Raw genomic sequence first — 20,167 nt, 5'->3', positions numbered from 1 at the left:
TCGGCGAAGAGAGTCAGCGAGCTACATGGACTTTCCTTCGATGTTAAACACTCGAGGGGATGGGATCAGTAATGCTCAAATTTGTCCTGGAATTCAAGTCTTTTTCGATCCCCTCCCTAGAGGACTTTGTTGGTAATGATCCAGACAAGATGCTACTGTGTCTAGTTAGGCACTGCATTACTGTCTTAAGAGGACTTGGCAGTTCAGGCCTGAATGTCGACGACTCTTTGATAGTGTTGTACAGTTGACCCCAGGTATTCGAGGGGGATAAGGACCACAGCCACCTGCAAAGAGCTAAAATCTACGAATACTTGAGACTCCCTCTTAAAATGCCTATAACTGCCTATTTTAATAGTCCAAACACCAAATATACCTTAAACTGTCATCCTAAAACACTTTGATATCATTTCAAGTACAGCTCCATAAGCTCCGTAACAAGGATTCTGAGCAGCATAGCTGTAGGTGCTATAACAGGGTGAGAAAACTGGTTTAGGGAGCTGTAGTCACTGGGAGGGTTCATTACATGGAGGTCCTTCCTATAAGGGTTTACCATAAGGAGGTCCCTCCTATAAGAAGGGGAGAAAACTGGTTTATTACCAGGGCAAAGCTTACAAACCTCTCTCTCTCTCTCTCTCTCTCTCTCCTCTCTCTCTCTCTCTCTCTCTCTCTCTCTCTCTCTCTCTCTCTCTCAGTCCAGGCTAAATATATATTATGCACACTCCTAGACCGGGCTAAATTTAAGGATGGCCAATTCAAAAAACAATGAAAAGAGAAAGATGGTATGAAAAAAAATTCAAAAAAATTTTCTGTATCTTCCAGGGGAAGTTGAAAGTGAGTATTTCCAAAAGACAGTTGTAAAAATATGCTAATTTTACCATGTTATAAGTATTTTTTCTAATATTTTTTTTATTTTGTAAAATTATAATTACAGCTCACACAATATCATAACAGATAAGAACTAAAATCAGTAACAAATTCTGATTATATTTATTGTAAAATATTTCCAAGATGTCCTGGGATTGAGAGCAACCGTACATTCTCCCATGAAATCTCAAGTCAAACTGATCTCCCTCTATCCTCAACTGAGCTACTAGACTTGCCATGTAAGAGTTGCCAGAAGTCAATTATAGCCCATGAAAGTGCTCAGAACATTTCCTGCAAATCGCATTCAAACTGTATAGCACAAAATCTTGAACACATATGTATGTTAACCTGGAATTTACCCCAAAGCTGTAAGTAAACATATATTTATGTCATCCGGCCACGAGAGGTTAAGAAATATTTAAATTTGCATTAAAAAAAATGCACTTGGTATTTTGGTGTGTTTACACTATTATTAATACCTGAAAATTAGTAGATAATTATTTATCATAAAAAATGTATTTGGTCACGAAAATAACATGAAAATGCTATTATTGAACATTGCGCAGTGAAAAAACCTGCGGATAGGCGAACTATCTGGGAATAATTTAGGGATATGTTCCACAGAAAAATCCGTGAATAGGTGAAACAGCGAATCCTGATAGCTGGGGGTTGAATGTAAGCCAAACAAATAGACAATAATATACACAAAACAAGGAGACAAGGAAAGTTGAAAGGCAGTCGGGCAGAGAGTGCAGCAGATGTCTTGACTCAACGGTGGCTGAAAGCAAAGTGGAGTGCAGACTGTGGAGTAGGTGGGGCTTCCCCCCTACCATCGGTAGCGAACAACCTTGTTTGAAAGTTAATGGCCGTTCCAGCTAGTGTCGCAAGCAAAATCCTCTGTAAAGACCAAAGGTTTGTATTTGTGTAGGAACAAGTTCGCTTTATCCAGGAAACGTCAACTCACAGTTCATAAGAGAATTCATACTGGAGAGAAGTCTTGTACATGAATGGCTTCTCTCCAGTATGCATTCTCAAATGATTTGTAAGACCACTCGTAAATAATAATGCTCCCAACATTTCTTGCACATGAATACCTTCTCTCCTGTATAGATGGTGTGATTCGGCATTAGTAATAATTTCTATGATTTCTGGCTTATTTCTCTTTTATGGTTTGTGTTTGTTTTCTGCTCATGCATTATGTCATCTACAAGCACAGATGAAAGCATTAGGCTGTATAGGAAAGAATTTGTGGAAACTGAATTTGTTCCGACACGATATACAAACCGTTGGTCCTTTACATTAGGAATTACTTTCAGCATAGGCTGGAAACGGCCGTTAAACTCTTGAGCAAGGTGGTTAGGCAGTAACTACCGCCAGGTAGGCGGGAATACCCGCTTGCCCAGATGTAAACATTCCAGTTTGCTTTCGGCCGTCATACGTTGCTGACATGTTTTCGGTTTCTCTGCCTGACTGTTGTTAAGCTCTTGTTATCCTGGTGGGATCTTTCTGTATTTTTGTGTATATATATGTGTGTTTGATATTTATTAATACAAACCCACGATATGTGCGCTGTGTCTTGGGTTTGACGGCCAAGGGCGTAATTTGAGAAGCGTAACCGAGTGGTAATGCTTCTCTTCCAGTAACCCTTTATGTAGATACTGAAGGCTTTCCCCTGTACATTCGGAGATATTAGATTGGGACATAATATCTTTGCTCCCCAACATTGATCGGGACGTAAGAGTTCACTTCCCATCTTGGGCTTCCGCCCTCTGTGTATAAGGGGCATCACTACTTCCTTCCTACTTATGCTGAGTGTTGCTCGCCAGCTGCACTTGGAGAACTACAGGGCAGGTGGGAGGTTGCAGGCGTTGTCAGTAAGTTCCGCTTCCACAGTGCCCTTGGTGGCCTCCCCTCCGTCCTTTTTCTCTTCCAGTAGGTTCTTCCTTCTCCCCTTCAGTAGAGATCTCTCTCCTTCGCCCTCTTCGCTCACTTGTCGGGCAGAGACCGCAGGGGGCGGGCGCCGGTCGGGCGATCTCTTCTAGAGTACCTCCTCTCGCTGCGTAGGGCAGTTCCCCCCGTAGCGAGAGGAGTCTCCCTCTACTAATCATCTTTGCTTTTTCTTTCAGGTTGACAGTGAGCATCGCAGACACAGCAGTAGTTGGCTGGATATCTCAGGGGATATCTCGCATGAAGGAGTCCCGACGTTCATTTAGTGTTGCTTCGGGATCGACCACAATACCTGGTTAGATGACATATTTCCACGTCAGGATCGTTCTGACTCTGTTCCCGCCAATGTGGATTGATCGATGTCATTGCTGGTCTTCATGTATGTTGTTGCACTGCCTCCGGCGTATCTGTGGTCCATCTGCTCCTGCTGTTCCCTGTGTTATGCTCCTGTTAAGTCGACGACAGTCTCTGGGGTGCTCTTCCTGGTCTCCTGCTGCAGCCGTCCTGATCGTTCCTGTCGCTGCTGGTGACTTTCATGTGACATTTCTGTCCGTTGCAGTAGCTCCTGCCTTCCGAACCGCTTCTATAGTTCCTGCATCAGGTGTCCTGATCGTGCCCGCTGCTTCTCCTAGTGGTTTTTTCGGAAGCCACAGGTGCGCAGACCTCGGTTTGCGATCCCGTTCCCAGTCCTAGAGGTTTCTCCCCCAAGACAGGGGCTGCTTTGGGTGCTCATTTGCGAGCCGCTCCGAGTGCTCGAGATTCTATGGAATATCGAGTATCCCGATCTGGTGTGGAGAGATTTTCCTCGGCCCAGTTTGAGAGCAGTGCGAGAGAAAGGACTGAGGCACCCAGGTGTCTCGGCTCTTCCTACCAGCATCACAAACGCTCCCTGAGTGCTTGCCAGTGCTTGGTCGGGTTCCCAGCCTGGTGTCTCTATCCTGTCAGTTCGAACACCAGAAGCAGCAGGGAAGAGATTCCTTTCGGGAGTCCTGCAGGATTTCTAAGGGACTGACTCTCTTCCAGGAGACAAATTTTTCTCGTTGGCTCTTCCCACCCTCGGGCGGGAACCGATTCGCATTCTCCTGTGAGATCAGGCGTTTTGGGGGCTGCAAGAGCACGGCCTCTCGAGGCCACGCCCTCGTTGCCACTCTTGGAAGTCTGCGTCTAAGGCTGGTTCTGTGCTTAGCTCTTTCAATCTCTCAGGAAACTGAAAGCAGCCGTTCCTAATTTTTGGGAGTCTCGTGGGTAGCTCGAATTCTGTGAATCATGAGCACTCTCCTGACAAGAGGCACATGACAAGAGAAAGTGCCGAGACACCCAGGTGTCTGTGTGCCGAGACGCCCGGGTGTCTGGGTGCCGAGACGCCAGGTGTCTGGATGCAGAGATGCCAGGTGTCTCGATACTGCCCGCCAGCTTCTTCGGTTGCTTGGCCAGGCTTCATTCTTGTGTCTTGAACCTTAGGGTTCGAGCATGCAGGACAGCAGACACAGAGTTCCCCTTCGAACCCTCTTCTCGAGGGGCCTCGGCCTCGAAGGAATTTAGAGTTCGGAAAAATAGCAATAGTTCACGGCAGACGAGTTCCGCCCTGCCAAGTTCTGATTGTGTTTTCGCGATCGGCTCGGCCCCTGGCCGTGCTTACGAGACTGGCTTGGCTTGCTCGGCTTGCGAGACTGGTTTGGCTTGGCTCGGTTCGCCCCGCCTACCTCCCAGTCCACCGCATACCAACCAGCTGGATCGCGTTCATGTGATCGGCTTGGTTCGGTGTGGCTCCACTCGGCCCCGCTCACTTTTTTCCAATTGGGGTTCTTGGCTATGTTCGAGTGAACTTTTGCCCTTCCCAGGAAAGCGCTTTGCCACAGCACAAGCGTTCGTCTTCCCCGTGTGGCAGTAATCTCCTTCAGTTATTATTGCTCATGGTCCGCCTTTCCTGCTTATCTTACTGGCAGGACAGGTAGGGGTACTCTTTCTCCTCACCTGTTCTCTTCTCCTCTCGGTTGTTCCGAGAGGCGCAAGACGGTCAGAGAGAGCTCTGACGAACTTATCTTCGGAGTTCGGCTGCCTGGCGTGCTTTGGGTGTCGGTCCCCCGATTCTCTCGTAGTATAACCAGGTAGCTGAGGAGGGTTTCATGGGATCTGTCAAGGTCTCCTTCCAAGAGGAGAGGTACAGGAGTTTCACGCTTTGGAAACAGCGAGGGTCTTCCTCTTCAAGTTGCGATCGTCCTCGTGTTTCTGGAGAACTTTGCACCGACAAATCTGCGCAAGGACCCCCTGGACGGGACCGCGGCTCCCCCAATGAATAATCTTCATCACTTGCAACCCTTGCAGTTCGCGAGGGGCCAAGAGTGTCGGGGACCGCTGCAGTCCTGCTTCCGAGAGTGTTCTTGACCTGATGAATTCTTTTCTTCGAAGGAGTTAATTCAGGTCGAGACACCAAGCTTCTTCCCTGCCTTGACAGAATATGAGTTCTTCTTGCCTCAAAGGGTCTTGCCGACTGCAGTTTTTTGGGCAGTTCTGGTGCTAAGAAGAAGGACTTTGTCCCAATTCGGATCTCTGGTTTCGTAAGTCCCGAGTTGGCTCGACCCTTAGGAACAAACCTTTACTTGGTTCTGCCTTTCTCTTTCAGAGACTTGCCAGATACCTCAGTGATCAAGGTTCGTACCAGGGCACTGCCTTCTCCTTTGGACAATGACCTTGGCCGTTGAGTTCAAGCCAGCCCCCCTCAACTCCTTAGCTAAGAAGTCCCAGGCTTTGGAAGAAGATTGCAGAACACATAGTCCTCTTCTTCCCTTCTAGGAAAGTGCACATAACTGTGTCTCTTTCCACCCTCTTTCCCATATGGGAGGAGGGAAGAAGGGAAGAGAGAAAAGAATTATTGACCGGAAAGAAGTTCTCCTACTGCTGATGCCTGGATGAAATGATACTTATCGAGTCTCTGGAGCTGGCAGCGACATTGCCAAGACCTGGGAATGGATTCCTTCAGGAGAAGTATCTATTTCCCTTAGGTCTCGGCAATTCTTTTCATCGAACTTCCATCCCGCCTCTTCTCCCATGCCCCCAATTCGGGAAATGTCAGCCTGGCTAGAGCTAATTGTCTCGGTATCCTGTCATCTTGCAGAAGCTTCCCCATGGTGGAGAATGGAAGTCTGCTTCCATTCCTCTGTCCTTCTTTCCTCTTCAAAGTATGAGGAAAGAGTTAGGCTAATGCTTGATTGAAGGAACCTTCGAATATGCTTGCATATTCCCCTCACATCTTGTGTCTATTTACGGATTCACCGATTGAGGAATAGGCGCACACCAATAAGACTTTGTCTGGAAGGTGTGTGACCGAAACGATTAGTACCTTCTCATCATCATCCTGGGCTCAGGGCAGCCTTTTGGCCTTCCGAGAATTCAGGATGAGTTTTGCGACATTCACTGGTTTCATTGAACAACAAAACCACAGTAGTGGCTTTGTCGAGAAACGAGGTAATCGTTTTTTCCTCCTGTTTCATCTGTCGACATTTGCAGGTACTCGAGTGTTCTATTGCACACTCGACAGCTCAGTTAACCAGATGCATTCCTGGTGGGGATGTATTGGTAGGCAAGCCTGGCCTCGGGTTTGAGTGATTGGGGCGGAACATGCTGCTCACTCTTTCTTCACGAAGATTCATGCAGAGACTGCTGGACTGAGAAATCCCCACCGTCCTTCTGTTGCCTCCCTGCACAACAAGTCGGTAGTTTTTCTCGCTCCTTCATACCAGACCCAGGGGCTGCTATGGAGAGGCATGCTGTCTTTTTTGGGGGAAATTCGATATATACAATTTTTCCCTCCGTATTTGTCTGTTTTGCTAGGGGTTCACAAGCATTGCTCACCCCAAGTTACAGACAAATACTTGAAGACTTCGCCTTCATCCAACCCGATAGCCGAGGCATCGAGAAGAGTTCTGCTTGACCCAACCTCCTGTAGCAGCTACACAAGAAGCAGTTCTTGAGGCAGTACATCCCTGTGTGTTCAGGGCTGGGAGACCTTCTAACTTTTCTTGCAAGCACAGGCTTTCTCGCCGAGTGGCATATGGCTGGATATCCCTTGAAGTCCTTTGGAACGTTGTCCGAGGGACTGGATCCGTCTTCACTGGTGGGTGTCGTTGACGGAACTTCTCGGGTCAGAGTCGCTCTTCAAGTCTGGACTTCCTCGTCTTCTCAGCCGAGGGTTACTTCTCTCCCTCTCATTTCTGGAGGGCATAGGCCCTTGCGACCTAGTCTTCTATCTGAAGTAGCCTTCGTCTCCTCAGTCAAGAGTTAGCTACGGACAAGAAGCTTCTTCGGTCTTGTTGTCCCAGGGAATGGTTCCCTGGGTGGTATGTAACTCTCATTTATGGTTCCTGTCCATGCTCTGCACGTGCCCTTACGAGAGTCATCAGATAGAGATGTGCCCTCTTAGGACCATCTCTCATATTACTCCGGCCTTTGCGTAGAAGATGGAAGAACAGTGATGGGGATCATACCTCGACTCCTTCTCGGATGTTGCAGGTGGACTCCGAATCCATTGGCATCTACTGTTGGGTTCAAGTCCCTTTTGTTACCCTCCTCCTTGGACTTTGTGTCAATGATCCAGGTCATTCGTTACTTTGTCCTATTAGGGAGGTGTGGTACTTTCCAAAAGGCTCCACATTCCTAACCTGGATGTCGTCAACGTTTTCGCTAGTACTGTCTCTCCCAAGGAAGAAGTGTCTAAGGACACATCTTTCTCCTGACTTCGTGAAGCAATCAAAGGAGGTACTTGGCTGCTGACGACAACAGTACTGGTACTTTCCACCCGAGAGTTCACGAAGTCAATGGCTTGGCCCATCCCTCGCATTCCAGAAGTTTTTGTCGGTCTGGAAGCAAGACGTCTCATAGACCACACTCTTGTCTTCCTGTGATCTTGCCCACAGGCCTTTGGAACCTTTTTTCCTTAGCCCTGTGGTGACTGCTCAATAAGTTGTGTTGTCTTACCCAGCTCCTTCAAGAGGATGAGTAGCATCTCTCCTAAGGTGTTGGTTCTGGAAGTGAGAAAGATACTGAGAGTGACTGGCCTCTCTTCCTCCTCCTTCCCCGCCCTCCAACCAAAAGCTGCTGGATCTGGCGCTGATGTGGTAAGACTACACATTGAGCACCCGTTCTATTTTTCTTCTAGAATCATAGAAGCAATTCCACTCCTTCCTCTAGCAAGGGGAGGAAGGAGAGACTGGCAATAAGGGAACCCTATCTCGGCTTTTCCTTACTGCCTCCGACTCTAGATCCTTCCAGCCCATTTCGTAGGAGTTACGTTTCCTCACTCATGCAAAAAGGTCCAGTACCTGACATTTGATCTTGCAGTTCCTTCACTCCAATCATATGTCAGAGGCACGGGTACTCCTCCTCGCTCTTTCAACCAGGAGGAGTAACCCAGGTGTGCAGAACTCCAGTCAGTTCAGGAGACTCACTCAGATTCCTCCCTCCAACCAATGAGTGTTCCTAATGTAAAGGACCGACGGTTTGTATATCGTGTCGGAACAAATCACAGTTTTTGAAAGTAAATTGTATTTTTCCTAACTATACAAACCTGATCTCCTTTACAATACATACTATGCCCACCTCATGCCACCCTTCAATCTGAACCTGGACCGAAAGGCAAACTGGAATGTTTAGATCTGGGCAGGCAGGTATTCCCGCCTACCTGGCGGTAGTTACTGCCTAACCACCTTGCTCAAGAGTTTAATGGCCATTTCCAGCCTATGCTGAAAGTAATTCCTAATGTAAAGGACCTCAGGTTTGTATAGTTAGGAAAAATACAATTTACTTTCAAAAACTGTGATTTTCTTTGAAAGGACCCATGTCTCCAATACAGAAATGAGACCTGAAGGATGCGAATTTTCCAATACCCATCCACCAGTCCTCTCACAACTACCTCCACTTTACCCTTGAGGAGACAGTGTTCCAATTCAAGGCAATTTGTTTCGGGTTCTCAACCGCTCCCCAGGTGTACACCTGAGTGTTCACCCTTTTCTCAGCTTGGCCCCAGTCACACGGGATACGTCTTCTGAGGTATCTCGATGATTCACTACTCCTGGCGAGCTCTTGGCCACGGTTGCTCCAAGACAGACTGACTTCTCAAATTTTTTCAGGACCTGGGTGTAGCAATCAATTTCGAGAAGTTCGGTCTCTCACCCAAGCAGAGGGTAAATTATCTGGGCATGCTGACAGATACGGCAGCAGGAAGAGTCTACCCCTCAGACTCACCTATCAGCAAGTTCAGGGAGGTAGTGCAGTTGTTTCTGTCTCGACAGGAACAACCAGCTCAGCAGTGGCAATACTTCCTTGGTCACCTTTCGTCCTTGGAGAAGCTGGTCCCTTATGGGCAGCTTCACCTTTGTAGAGGCAGACAAGCTGAGTTGCCAGGTTTTTGGTTGCAATTGCGAGCTGGAATGGCCGTTAACTTTCCAACAAGTTTTTTAGCTACTGACAGTAGGGGGGAAGCCCCACCCTCTCGTCGGTCTGCATTCCACTTTGCTTTCGGTTGCCATCATGTGAAGACATCTGCTGTGCTGCTCTGCCCGACTGCTGCTCGACTTTCTTTTTGTTTTTGTTTTATATGAGTTTGTTTATTTGTTTGCCTTATAAGTATAATGCAAACCCCTACTAGCAACAGCCTGGGGAGAGGAAACCTTTGGTTTTAGGCATTGTCCTGGTAAAAGAACCTTGTAATCAGTTCCTCTCCTTGTTAGAGATAAACCTTCATACTTTGTGTGTGTCCTGCAGGAAGCATGGTTGCAGTCAATAGTCTGTGTAGTGAGTGTCGTGTCTGGCCCTTTCAAACAATGGGTGAAGTTTGCGTGGGTGGAGAAGAGAGAACTCACGATCTCCAATGTCGTCGGGATGCAATACTCTGCCGATGACACACAGGATTCTCTCTGATTCCTTCTTGCCCCAAGAACTTCTACCTGCTGTTGCTACTCCTAAAGGAGTGGTTTTCTCCTTTAATGTCTCTCACTGCTTTGTCAGTAGAGAGCCAATGTAGGGGAGCGGTTGGCTGGTTTAACTTCTCCAGGCCTGTCTCCATCCACTCTGAAAAAGAATTATCCTCCTTGGGGCAAAGAGAGATTGCTTCCCCTAACCCAATTTGTTTTTCAGGTGTTGTGAAGCCCAAGGAACTTGGGGCATCCCTAGGCCTCCCAGGGGACCGAGTGTTTATGGTTTGATCTGCCACTTGGAAGCCTCCAAAGACCTTCCAGCACTGCCACCACTGTAACTGTGACTACAGTACCTATAGTACTGCAGTCTACAGTTACGGTGTGTCTAATGGTTGGAGGGCCACCACTACGTCAGTGGTTCCTTTGGTCATGCCTCCAGTAGTGTGTCCTCAAGGGTTACCCTTGACATCATCTTCCTCTTGTAGCATCCGTCTCCACACCCTGCTGTCCAAAGGCGTGCAGTGAAGTTGGAGAGGAATTGCGAATCATCATTGTCGTTTTCGTCTTCATCGTCATGGTGTGCTGTCACCTCCTCCCTCCTTCCAAAGCGGTATCAACAGTACAAGTGGAGGAAGAAGAAGGCTGCCTCTCCCAGCCGTAAGAAGTTCCAAAGGGTTCTGATGGCCAGCCTTCTTATATGGAGAAGGCTAAGGATATCTCTCTAGCTGTACCCACAGTACTGCAGTTCCACTGCCTATGGCATGGGATCAACCACTGCCCAGGTTCCATGGAATTCACCTTTCTGGGCAGTAAGGGTCCCCAGTCTACTGACCCTGGCCCGGCCCAGCTAGAGAGAGTGAGTACAGAGTGTACAGGCGCTCACTCACCCCCTGCCCTGGAACTGTGTAAGGGTCCTGGCATGGTGATACCGGCCTGCCAGTCTGCTAACCTAGGAAAGGCAAGAGGTCACCCACCCAGTCTTCTTCTACTGTAAAGGTCCTGGCTTCTAAAAGACTCTAGCATGTCTTCAGGACAGCCCCCATCCACATTTGTGTGAACGGGACCGCTTTCCCCGACCCGCATGGCCATCGTCACCGTGGGTTGACGACCGCCTACGGCCTTACCCACCCGCTGGGGCTTCAGCCTCCAGCAGGTCCGTTAAGGGTGCTAGGTATCTCTCACTTGTCCCCTCCACCTCTTCAGAGTTTTACAAGATCTGGCAACTTTCACACTCCCATCCCATCCCAACCATGGAAACGTACGCTCTTGGTTTTTCCTCGGACCAGACCGGTTGTATGCTCGAGGGGCAGGGAGATCACCAGTCCACTTCCAGTTACGTTCCCAGCTCACCAACGAACCTCGCCTTATTGGAAGAGGTGAAGGCGATGGTGAAGAAGGCACTGTAGAAGTTGGGACATATTGGTCTCTGGGGGGCTTTACAGCAGTCTTTTTCTTGTTGAAAAGATGATGAGTGTTGAGACTGGTCACAGACCTCCCTCCCCTGAACTGATTCATTCACCAGACTCTATTCAAGATGGAAACGTTATGGTCAGTACTCACTGTCATCAGGGGGTTTGACTTCATGCTTTCTGTGGACTTTTGGATGCATATTTTTGAATACCTATCCTCCAGTTGCTCCATTACAGAGACAGACGTCTCAGAATTTTGTCGTGACCTGACAGTCCCGTTGGATTTTGAGAAGTCCCATCTCGCACCCAGAGCGTAGTTTTCTGGGCATGCTGAATCTAGAGTCAACCCCTCAGAGTCGAGTATCAGAGTATCAGAGAGGCAACACAGTTATTCCTGTCTTGATAGGAACAACCAGCTTGGCAGTGATGACAGACACTTCCACATCAATATTCTGAAGCTCAAGGTGGTATTTCAGCCCAGTGAGTTTCAGGATCAGCGATGGGGCACTCTGCAGTGTTGATGAGCGACAGTACCTTCGTCACCATGGTAGTAGTATATGTGATTGAAGAGGAGCAGGAACTGGTTTCCTTTAGCTCTACATGTTGGCAGTGCAGGTGCACAAGTGGCAGTAGCACACTCGATAGTGCTGTCAGCCAGTTTCATTCCTCGGGAACTGGAACGTAGTTGCAGATGAGCTCAGTCGTTGGGGTCGGGATAGGAAATGGCCCTTACACTCCAGACATTTTGGAAGACTTCCAATCTTTGAGTCCTCACAACAATAGATTTCATTGCAACTAGACACAACAGAAGCTGCTGGGCTCTGTTCTATCGTTCCTGAATCATGGGCATTTATAGAAGACACCTTCCAACACCCATGGGACAATCTTGTGGCCTATGCCTTTCCTCCGTTTTGCTGATTCATCGGGTGATCAAGAGGTCATGATCACCCAGAATCACAGGATGACTCTGGTGGCTCCCAAGCAGCCACACGCCGAGTGGTATCAAGACCTGGTAGCTCTACTGTCCAGTAGGAGCTGTTCTGCAACAGGTAAGGACTTCTCGTCCCTCCTCGCCGAGAGAGGCATCTCTCTTTTCAGCTTGTCGAGATATAGAAGACAGTTGAACATCCCACATGTTCAGCTGCCCTCCCCAAGTCCTCTTTAAGGGCATCATCTCCTTCCCTCATGAGAGATTTACATGCTGATGAGGAGCTTCGAACAGTCTTGACCTCTCTTACGAGAGTCATCGGACAGAGATCTGACCCTCAAGACTGTGTTCCTGCTTGTCCTTCTTCCTTTGCTTTACATGACCAGGAAGTGAGGGCATGGACAAGAGAGTTGGTGAGCCACATGGCCTTTGATGCTGTCACTCAAGGAGTAGGTATCTGTCATGCTTGAATTTGTCCCGGAATTTGTAACAAATACTCAGAATCCTTCAGTCCCTGACACCAGATTTGAGTTCCTCTCAGTCCCCTCCCTAAAGGACCTGGTTGGTAGTGATCAGTACAAGATACTACTGTGTCCAGTTAGATTGCTGTGGTACTATCTTAAGAGGACTCAACATCTCAGATCTTAGTGTCGAAGACTCTTTGTCAGTACTGGCCAGACTAAGAAAGAAGTGTTCAAGAACACGATTTCTTTCTGGCTTCATGAGACAGTCAAGCGGATGTACTCTGTGTCTGATGGAGTAGAAAGGAGTGTATTCAGAGCAGACTTAACAGGGTTAGGGACATTGGTCTGTCCCTGGCATTCAGGAAGAACCCATCAGTTCCACAGGTACTAAGGGTGGGAGTGTGGTCACGAAAAACCACATTCACATCCTTCTACCTTTGGGACCTTGCCCCAGGGTCCATGGACAATTTTTCCTTGGGTTCTGTGGTGGGTGCTCAACAAGTTGTGTAGCTCACCCAGCTCCCCTAGAGGGACAGGTAGCATCTCGCCTAAGGTGTTCGGCTGCAAAGAGAGAGACTGAGTGAGTGACTGACCTCCTCCCTTTTTCTGTAGGGCAGAGGAACGGTTGGCAAACCATCACGTGCTGGGCAGGCATGCGATGCAGGTGATTACTGTACCCTGTCTATAACCTATGAGTCTGTAGATTAAAAGATGCAAGTCCTTCCCCTCTCTGTAGCAAGGGGAGAGAGGGGCTGACAATGAAACAAAACCTGTTGGTTTCATTAGCCTTTTATTGTCTCCAATACTGTGGGTTCATCCAGGCCCTTTTTGAATCAGGGACACTATACATACCCATTAATTCAAAAGGCCCAGAAGTCTGGCAGTTGAACATCACATATGATCAGCAGGTCAGAGGCACGGGACTCCTTCCTCTGCTTTACTTGACCAAGAAGGAGGCCCAGGTTGAACAACCAGTCAGTTCATAGATTTACTCGGAATCCTCCCACAAAAAGGTGTCTCCAAATGTAAAGACTCAAGGTATGTATACATGTAGGAACAAACTACAAATTTTTAAAATAATTTGTATTTTTCCTAACATACAAACCTGAAGGTCTTTACATAAATGGCCCACCTCAAGATCCCTCTCATTCTGCTACCTGGGCCGAAAGTTAAAGTGAATGCATAATGATGGGAGTGGACGGGACGCCCACCCTACCGTCGATAGTTAACCACCTTGTTTAAAGTTAGTGGCCATTTTCCCAGCTCATGCTGCAGTTATATCCATATATAAAGACCTTCAGGTTTGTATGTTAGGAAAAATACAGATTACTTGAAAAATGTGTAGTTTTTCCACCCTTGCAGTATTGAAAACCAAAATACATTTTACTGTATTCATTTTTATTTATGTATTTATAAATTCATGTAGATTTTGGTGAGCTGAGTTAATTATGGATAATGCCAGGTTGCAAACAGTGCATATGCAGATACAGTAATCGAGCAAATACTGTAATATGAAATAGAGTCTTAGGTATACAAACCAAAAACCTTATATCATGTCTCCCATCTCAACCAGCCCTCTTTGTTCATGAGGCCAAAAGAAGCAGAAGTGCTTGGTGATGGCATGTGACTGAGGGGAATTCCCTTCTTCTTAACCACCAGTTAACCCTTTTCCAACTTGCTCTGAAAGATAATCCTTTTTATCCTTCATAAAAACCTCTGGTCCATATGGCTCTGAAAAAAATGTGTCATATTTGAGGAAATGTAGCAGCACATTTAACCTTCCAAGTCTGTCATCAGTGCTGTTGGTCTTAATATACTCGTGTATTATACCTACAGTAAGAATCAGTGAAACTAATTTGAAAACTTTCATCTCTCTTGAAATTACTACTCAATTCACCCTTACTATTTTTCTTATTGTGTACTGCATCTGTGGATAATATGGTGTTATGTACAGTATAAGTGGATCACATATAATTGAGCATTTACTGTATACCCTGGCCTTTGATTTGTTAATAAGGATATGTTCATAAGTACTACTGTAACGTTAAGCTGAGAAGGTGTACAGACGTGAGAGAGTGGGAGTCAATATTAACTGTTAATCTGTTGTTGCATTGTTGCCTCAGGAATGTTTTGATGCTGTGTCTGAGACCTTTATAGGAACCTGAATTAAATTTATTTTTCTTCAGTTCGGGCATTATGTTTCCTAACCCTGTGTTGCATTCTTTGATTTCAGATTCTCCCTCAGAAGAACCTTCCTTCCTTCCTTCGTCAGTTTTGAGCAGCATCAAGATTCTGGGAATGCTTGTGTGTTTGATGGTACTACATGTAACATTACCAGTAGCAGCTCTTCAAGTTTAAGAGAGAACAGTGAATTATCTACTCCTACTTTACAAACTACAACAACAAGAAGTAAAATCTGTTCTGAATATTAGAATCATCATACATCAGCAATGAAATGGTTGTAGTCCTTCAAGATATTGTAGTACTTAATTTATAACAGATTTATTGGATAATCATTTGTAAACAGTTTTGCGTAAGAGTTGTCAATTGAACACATTGTCATTACAGAACAGGGCAGAACAAAAGGCTAAAATGAATCCAGAACATTCTTTAGAATTTCCTTTGAAAAATGAAACTGAAGGTGCATTGTCACACCCTTCCATAAATGAAGAAAACAGCAACATGGCTGCCTTTAGTGAAACCAGTAATGATGACTCTTTGTCTCTGGATCCACTGATGGACATCAAAATAGAGCCAGAGGTATTCTGTGAGTCTAATGAAGATGATAAATATTCTTATGAAATGAATTCAGTAGTGAATGAAAAAGATCCACTAACTTGCAAAAAGGAAGTAAAACAAGAAAGAAGGAATAGTCAGAATGCAGAGAAGCGTTTCAGATCCACTGACTGCGAGAAAGCATTTAACAAGAAAATTAAGCTTACAAGTCATAGCACAAATCCTACCAGAGAGAAACCGTTCATATGCAAGGGATGTGGGAAAGCATTTTCCAGGAAAAAAAATCTTACAGTTCATATGAGAATTCATACTGGAGAGAAGCCATTCATGTGTAAGGAATGTGGGACAGCATTTCCCATGAAACATCATCTTGCAGATCATATGAGAATCCATACTGATGGTGCTACTGCCCCTTCAGGCAGCAGCGATGATGCTGTGGTGCTTCGCCTTGAGGGCGGTGAGCTGTCGATGGAGAGCGACCTAGAGGAGGAGGAGGAGGAGGAGCTTGCCCATGTGTTGGAGAGCGACCCTGGCGCCACCGAGGATGCCAAGAATGATGGGGATGACGACGACGACGATGATGATGGGACTCCTGAAGGAGCCGGCCCTATTACAGGAGGTCACGAAAGAAGAACCCCTCCGTCATCCTCTCGGAGGAGAACGAGAGGCTTGTTGGCAGTGGCTGGAGAAGGAGGCAGAATTTATTTATAACAAGGGCCTCACAGCATACAAGGATAAGGAAATAAGGTCTGAGAGCCTTTGAAGAGAAGGCCAGTCATTGTTCCTCCCGTGAGTGGGCATGAACTGCGGACATTTTTTACGTCCCTCAGGAGCCATTTTGGGCAGCTCACAGCAGAGAAGAGTGGCCAAGGGATGGATAGATGGATGACAGACCGGGAGAAGTGGATCCTCAGCATCTTCCACTTCCTGAAGCCCCACATCGAAGGCCAAAGGAAGCCAAAGATGTTGGGACTTCCGATGGTGGGTCTTATTTCATTGTGTTTCCATGCTTGATTATTACTGATCAGTATATCGTTATTACATAGTTTCCATTCATTCACAGTACATTTTTTCCCATTTTCTCATATATGTTCTTCCTATTTTTACAGTCTGCCCATGCTGCTTCCGCCCCTCCTGCCCAAGCTCCGGACCTGCCTGATGCTGTGTGTGCTCCTTTCCCTAATTAACTCCCTCGACCGACGACCAGATGTCTCTGGTTGATGAGCCAGGCGCCAAGACAAGGAAAACGCGAAGTTTCCGGCCCTGGACGTGGGTCACCCAGGCACAGGCCCTGGGGAGGATGTGATGGCCTCCATCCAGCCATCTCTGCGTGACCCCAGTGCCCTCTACTGGCGCAAGTTTTTGAAAACTTGAGGACGACTGCAAGGAGGTGTCACCTCACCTGAGGGTGACACTCAAAATTGAAGTCCTCTCCGCCATTCAGCGAAAACGCGGGCCTCAAAAGGGGCCGCCAGGCCAAAATGAGCCTTGTTCATCACACTCTGGCAGAGGTGACAGCCCATAAGTCTGGCACCTGTGGTGCCTGTAAACCAGCCTGCAACTCCACATGGTTTTGGCCCACCTGCACATTCAGGCAGTCAGTCCTTACAGCTGACAGCACAACAGCTGGCTGTGCTACAAGCTCAGCTGGTGGGGTCCACAATGACCTCCACTGAAGGACCTCAGCAACCTGTGAGTTTCTGAATAATTTTCAGTCTTAATTTCAAGTTTATTTGTTATGTATGTGTGGATGTGTACAGTACTTATATTTATTGTATGCTTGTGTAATGTATTTTTGTATGAATGGCTGTATATTTTTCTTATATTTATATGTATATTTGTGTTTTTATATTAAATAAATATATATTTGCAATATCATGTCTGGCTCTATCCTCTTTCCAGTTACTAAGTATTGATGAGAATAATATATCATGGATTTGAAAAATATCTTTGTTCCGACACAAAATACAAACCTCGGTCCTTTACATTAGGAGATACTTTCAGGCGTAGGCTGAAAACGGCCGTTGAACTTCAACAAGGTGGTTAGGCAGTTACTGTCCGGGAGGCGGAGCACCGCCTGCCCGGATGTAAACATTCCAATTTGCTTTCGCCGTCGTAGCGCACGGACGTTGTTCTTCGCGCTCTCTGCCTGACTGCATTTTTTTCTTCATCATTCTTGGTGGAATTTTCCTTTTTTTCTTTTTGTATTATGGATAAATCATCTAAATCCTCCCATCCCCAGCGTGTATGTCCTGGGGTGGGAGGAAAAAGTGTAATTCCTTTAGATCTAGAGTCGATGTGGACCCACACGCTCTCTGCACATCTTGCAGGGGCGGTGTGTTCACTGCGACTCTACTTGTAATGAGTGTTGTTTGTGGTCCTCCGAGCAATGGGGGAAGTTTGAGGGGGAGGAGATCTTACCGTCGAAGCCTACCAAGGAGTCGTCCGAGGGAAATACGCCCCGACGACTCCTGTTGGTGGCGATGTTTCGGGTTCGTTTCTCCCTCCCAGCGAACTTCCTCTTCTTGCTCCTCTCCCTCGGGTGAGGACTCCCCCCCCTTCCTCTTATGTTTCTTCGTTTGTGGAAGGGCACGGGGAGAGTTGGACCGCGGCTTCATCTCGAAGTCTCTTCCCGTTCTGGAGGGGAGTTTTTTTCCGAGCGGGTGGAGGCTTCTTCTATTAACCCGACTTTTTGCTTCAGGTACTCGGGCTGGATAGCCAGACGATGATACCAAGTTCACCCTGGCTGCACCTGGGCCTACCTGGCTTCGGTTCTGGAAGGTTTGGCTCCCCATGGCCCCCTCCAGTCACGACCACACGGCAGCAACAGCCACTACCACGACTGTCACCATGTCCAGCGGTTTGTCCAGATGCCGATTTCAGTTGCTTCGCATCTGGACACCCAGGTATCGGCGTCATCCGCGCGGCCAGCATGCTGTTCCCCTGCCTCCTGGCTTTCTGGCACCATTCTCGTGCACTGGCCCCTCCTACATGGTGACGTCATCGCACCCCGTATGTGACTGTTGCTGCCCCCGTTGCTGAACATGGCCTGGCCTTTGATGCACGGTTCCTCGCCTGTCTCTCCAGCCCGGCCCTTCGTCTGCCTCAGTTCCCTTTCCAGCGACTCTGGCGTGGCCCGTACCAGATCTGCATGCGGGAGGGGCGCGCCTGCATTCCCTGGCCCGCCACTTTCGGTTCCTGGCGACACGCGGCTCGCTGCCCAGGCAATTGCTGGTCCGAGCCCGCCGTCTCTGCCCGGTTGCACCTTCTGCTGTTGTGGCCCCTCCCGCTGTTCCTGTTCCTGAGTGTTCCTGAGTCCGCCTTCGCTTTCTTGGATTGGTGATCTGACTGCTTTCCTGAAGCAGATGGTGAAGAAGAAGAAGAAGAAGAAGAGGTCTAGGAAGGTGTCGTCATCTTCATCTTCATCTTCGTCTTCATCGCCATCGCCGCCGTCTGCTGCTTCTTCCTCTTCTCTTCCAAGGCTTCGCGTCGAAGAAGAAGAAGTCTGTCTCTCCCCAAGAAACCTCTCACTGAGATTTCTAAGGGTCTGTCTCCTTCCACACAGAAGGCAGTGGGTTCTCTCGTTGGTTCTTCCTGATCTTCGGATCAGGGAACCGCTGTTCCTGGCCTCCGGGCCAGGGGCAGCGGAACCAGGTGTGCAGACCAAGGTCGGCACCCCCACCCGCTGCGCCCTAAGAAACCTCCTGCTTCTAAGGCCAGCGAGACCGCGTCGGACTCTCGTTCGCGAGTTGCTCAGTATTCGGTCTCCAAGGAGACCAGGATACCCCAGTCTGTTACGGTGGACACTTCGCCCATACAGACCAGGGCGTGGGACGAGGAGAAAGAGCGGGCATGCAGGTGCCCCTTCTTCCTGCTGGCACTCCATCCAGTGCCAGGTCAGGTTCCCGGGATAATGCTTCAGCCCCGAGGGGCCGAGTGCATGGAGAAACAGGGAAGAAGTCCCCTGCTCAGTCTTCCCGAGAGGCTTCGGCCTCAAGAAGTCTGGGGCGTCAGAGGACAGCGCAAGCTCGCGCCAGCCAGCCGCGCTCGACTCCTCCCAGTCCCAGGCCACGCCACACGGCCAGCCTGGCTCAGGGGAGGCGCACGCGCAGCTTGACTCGCGAGCCGCTCCGCTCTCCTCGGGAGACCGTTTCACCTGGGATGAAACGTTCTCCTCGACCTGAGGGCCCGCCATCACCGCTGGTTGGTGACCGCCTCGGCCTGCTGCCTCTACTGGTTCTGCCAGTAAGGGCAGTGGGAGCGCCCGATCTTCCTCCCTGTCCCCTCCGCTCCTTCCGGTCTCCTCCAAAGGGCGTGAGTCGGAGAGGAGGAACTCTGGGAGTGTTCTCCTCAGAGTTCAACTGCATGGTATGTTCCTGGCTCGGTCCTTGGCTCGACCAGGTCCTATGCCCGTGTAGTTCAGGAAGATCCTCAGGGGTCTGCCGAGGTTCTCCCTCCCTGCGGGGAGAGTAGTTCGGGAGGACCGCACCCTGGAAGGACTTGAGCTCAAGGTCCTCTGCCTCAGGATGCGGACACCCCTGAAATACAGAGGACTTTTTCGGAGGTCATCGCGCTGATTCGTCGGCACAATGACCTCGGGGAAGGGACCACGGCTTCGTCTGTGGATTGTCTGTCGCGCCTCGAATCCTTCTGGGGTCCTAAGAAGGAACCCAAGGCTTTGGTGGGGCTGCCGTGGTCCACGCTTGCCGAGGGGGTACTCGATCAGGTGAACGGTCTTGTGTCTGGGCAAGACAGTTCCTTCGATCGAGCCGCTCGGAGAAGCTTCTTCCTCCCTCCCTGCCTCGTCAGAAGCGCTTTTACTCTCCAGAAGGAGCGTTGCTGACTAAACAGGTTGACCTGGACCTGACTCGTCTGGATCCGGTCTTTCGTTGCAGCAATTGTCGGCAG

At 48.4% G+C, this 20,167-nt stretch overlaps 2 protein-coding genes across 5 annotated transcripts in view; one reads left to right on the top strand and one right to left on the bottom strand.

The window, feature by feature from the left end:
- Positions 1-16,235, top strand: part of LOC136838188 (zinc finger and SCAN domain-containing protein 31-like) — a 298,878-nt gene extending 282,643 nt beyond the window's left edge. For 3 of the 4 annotated variants that reach the window (XM_067103069.1, XM_067103071.1, XM_067103070.1), the window contains one exon: positions 14,757-15,989. In XM_067103069.1, coding sequence (XP_066959170.1) covers positions 15,116-15,970 — 855 coding nt within the window. In that variant the 5' untranslated portion in view covers positions 14,757-15,115 and the 3' untranslated portion in view covers positions 15,971-15,989. Of the gene's footprint in view, positions 1-14,756 lie in introns of all 4 variants that reach the window. The other variant, XM_067103068.1, reaches the window with a different exon arrangement.
- Positions 1-20,167, bottom strand: part of LOC136838168 (uncharacterized) — an 864,161-nt gene that overhangs the window by 82,639 nt on the left and 761,355 nt on the right. The gene's annotated exons all lie outside the window — the stretch shown is intronic.

This window comes from Macrobrachium rosenbergii, unplaced genomic scaffold (assembly GCF_040412425.1).
Source record: "Macrobrachium rosenbergii isolate ZJJX-2024 unplaced genomic scaffold, ASM4041242v1 171, whole genome shotgun sequence".
Taxonomy (NCBI): Eukaryota; Metazoa; Arthropoda; class Malacostraca; order Decapoda; family Palaemonidae; genus Macrobrachium; species Macrobrachium rosenbergii.
The sequence above is the reverse complement of the archived record's forward strand: the minus strand, read 5'-3'. Positions and strand labels throughout refer to the sequence as shown.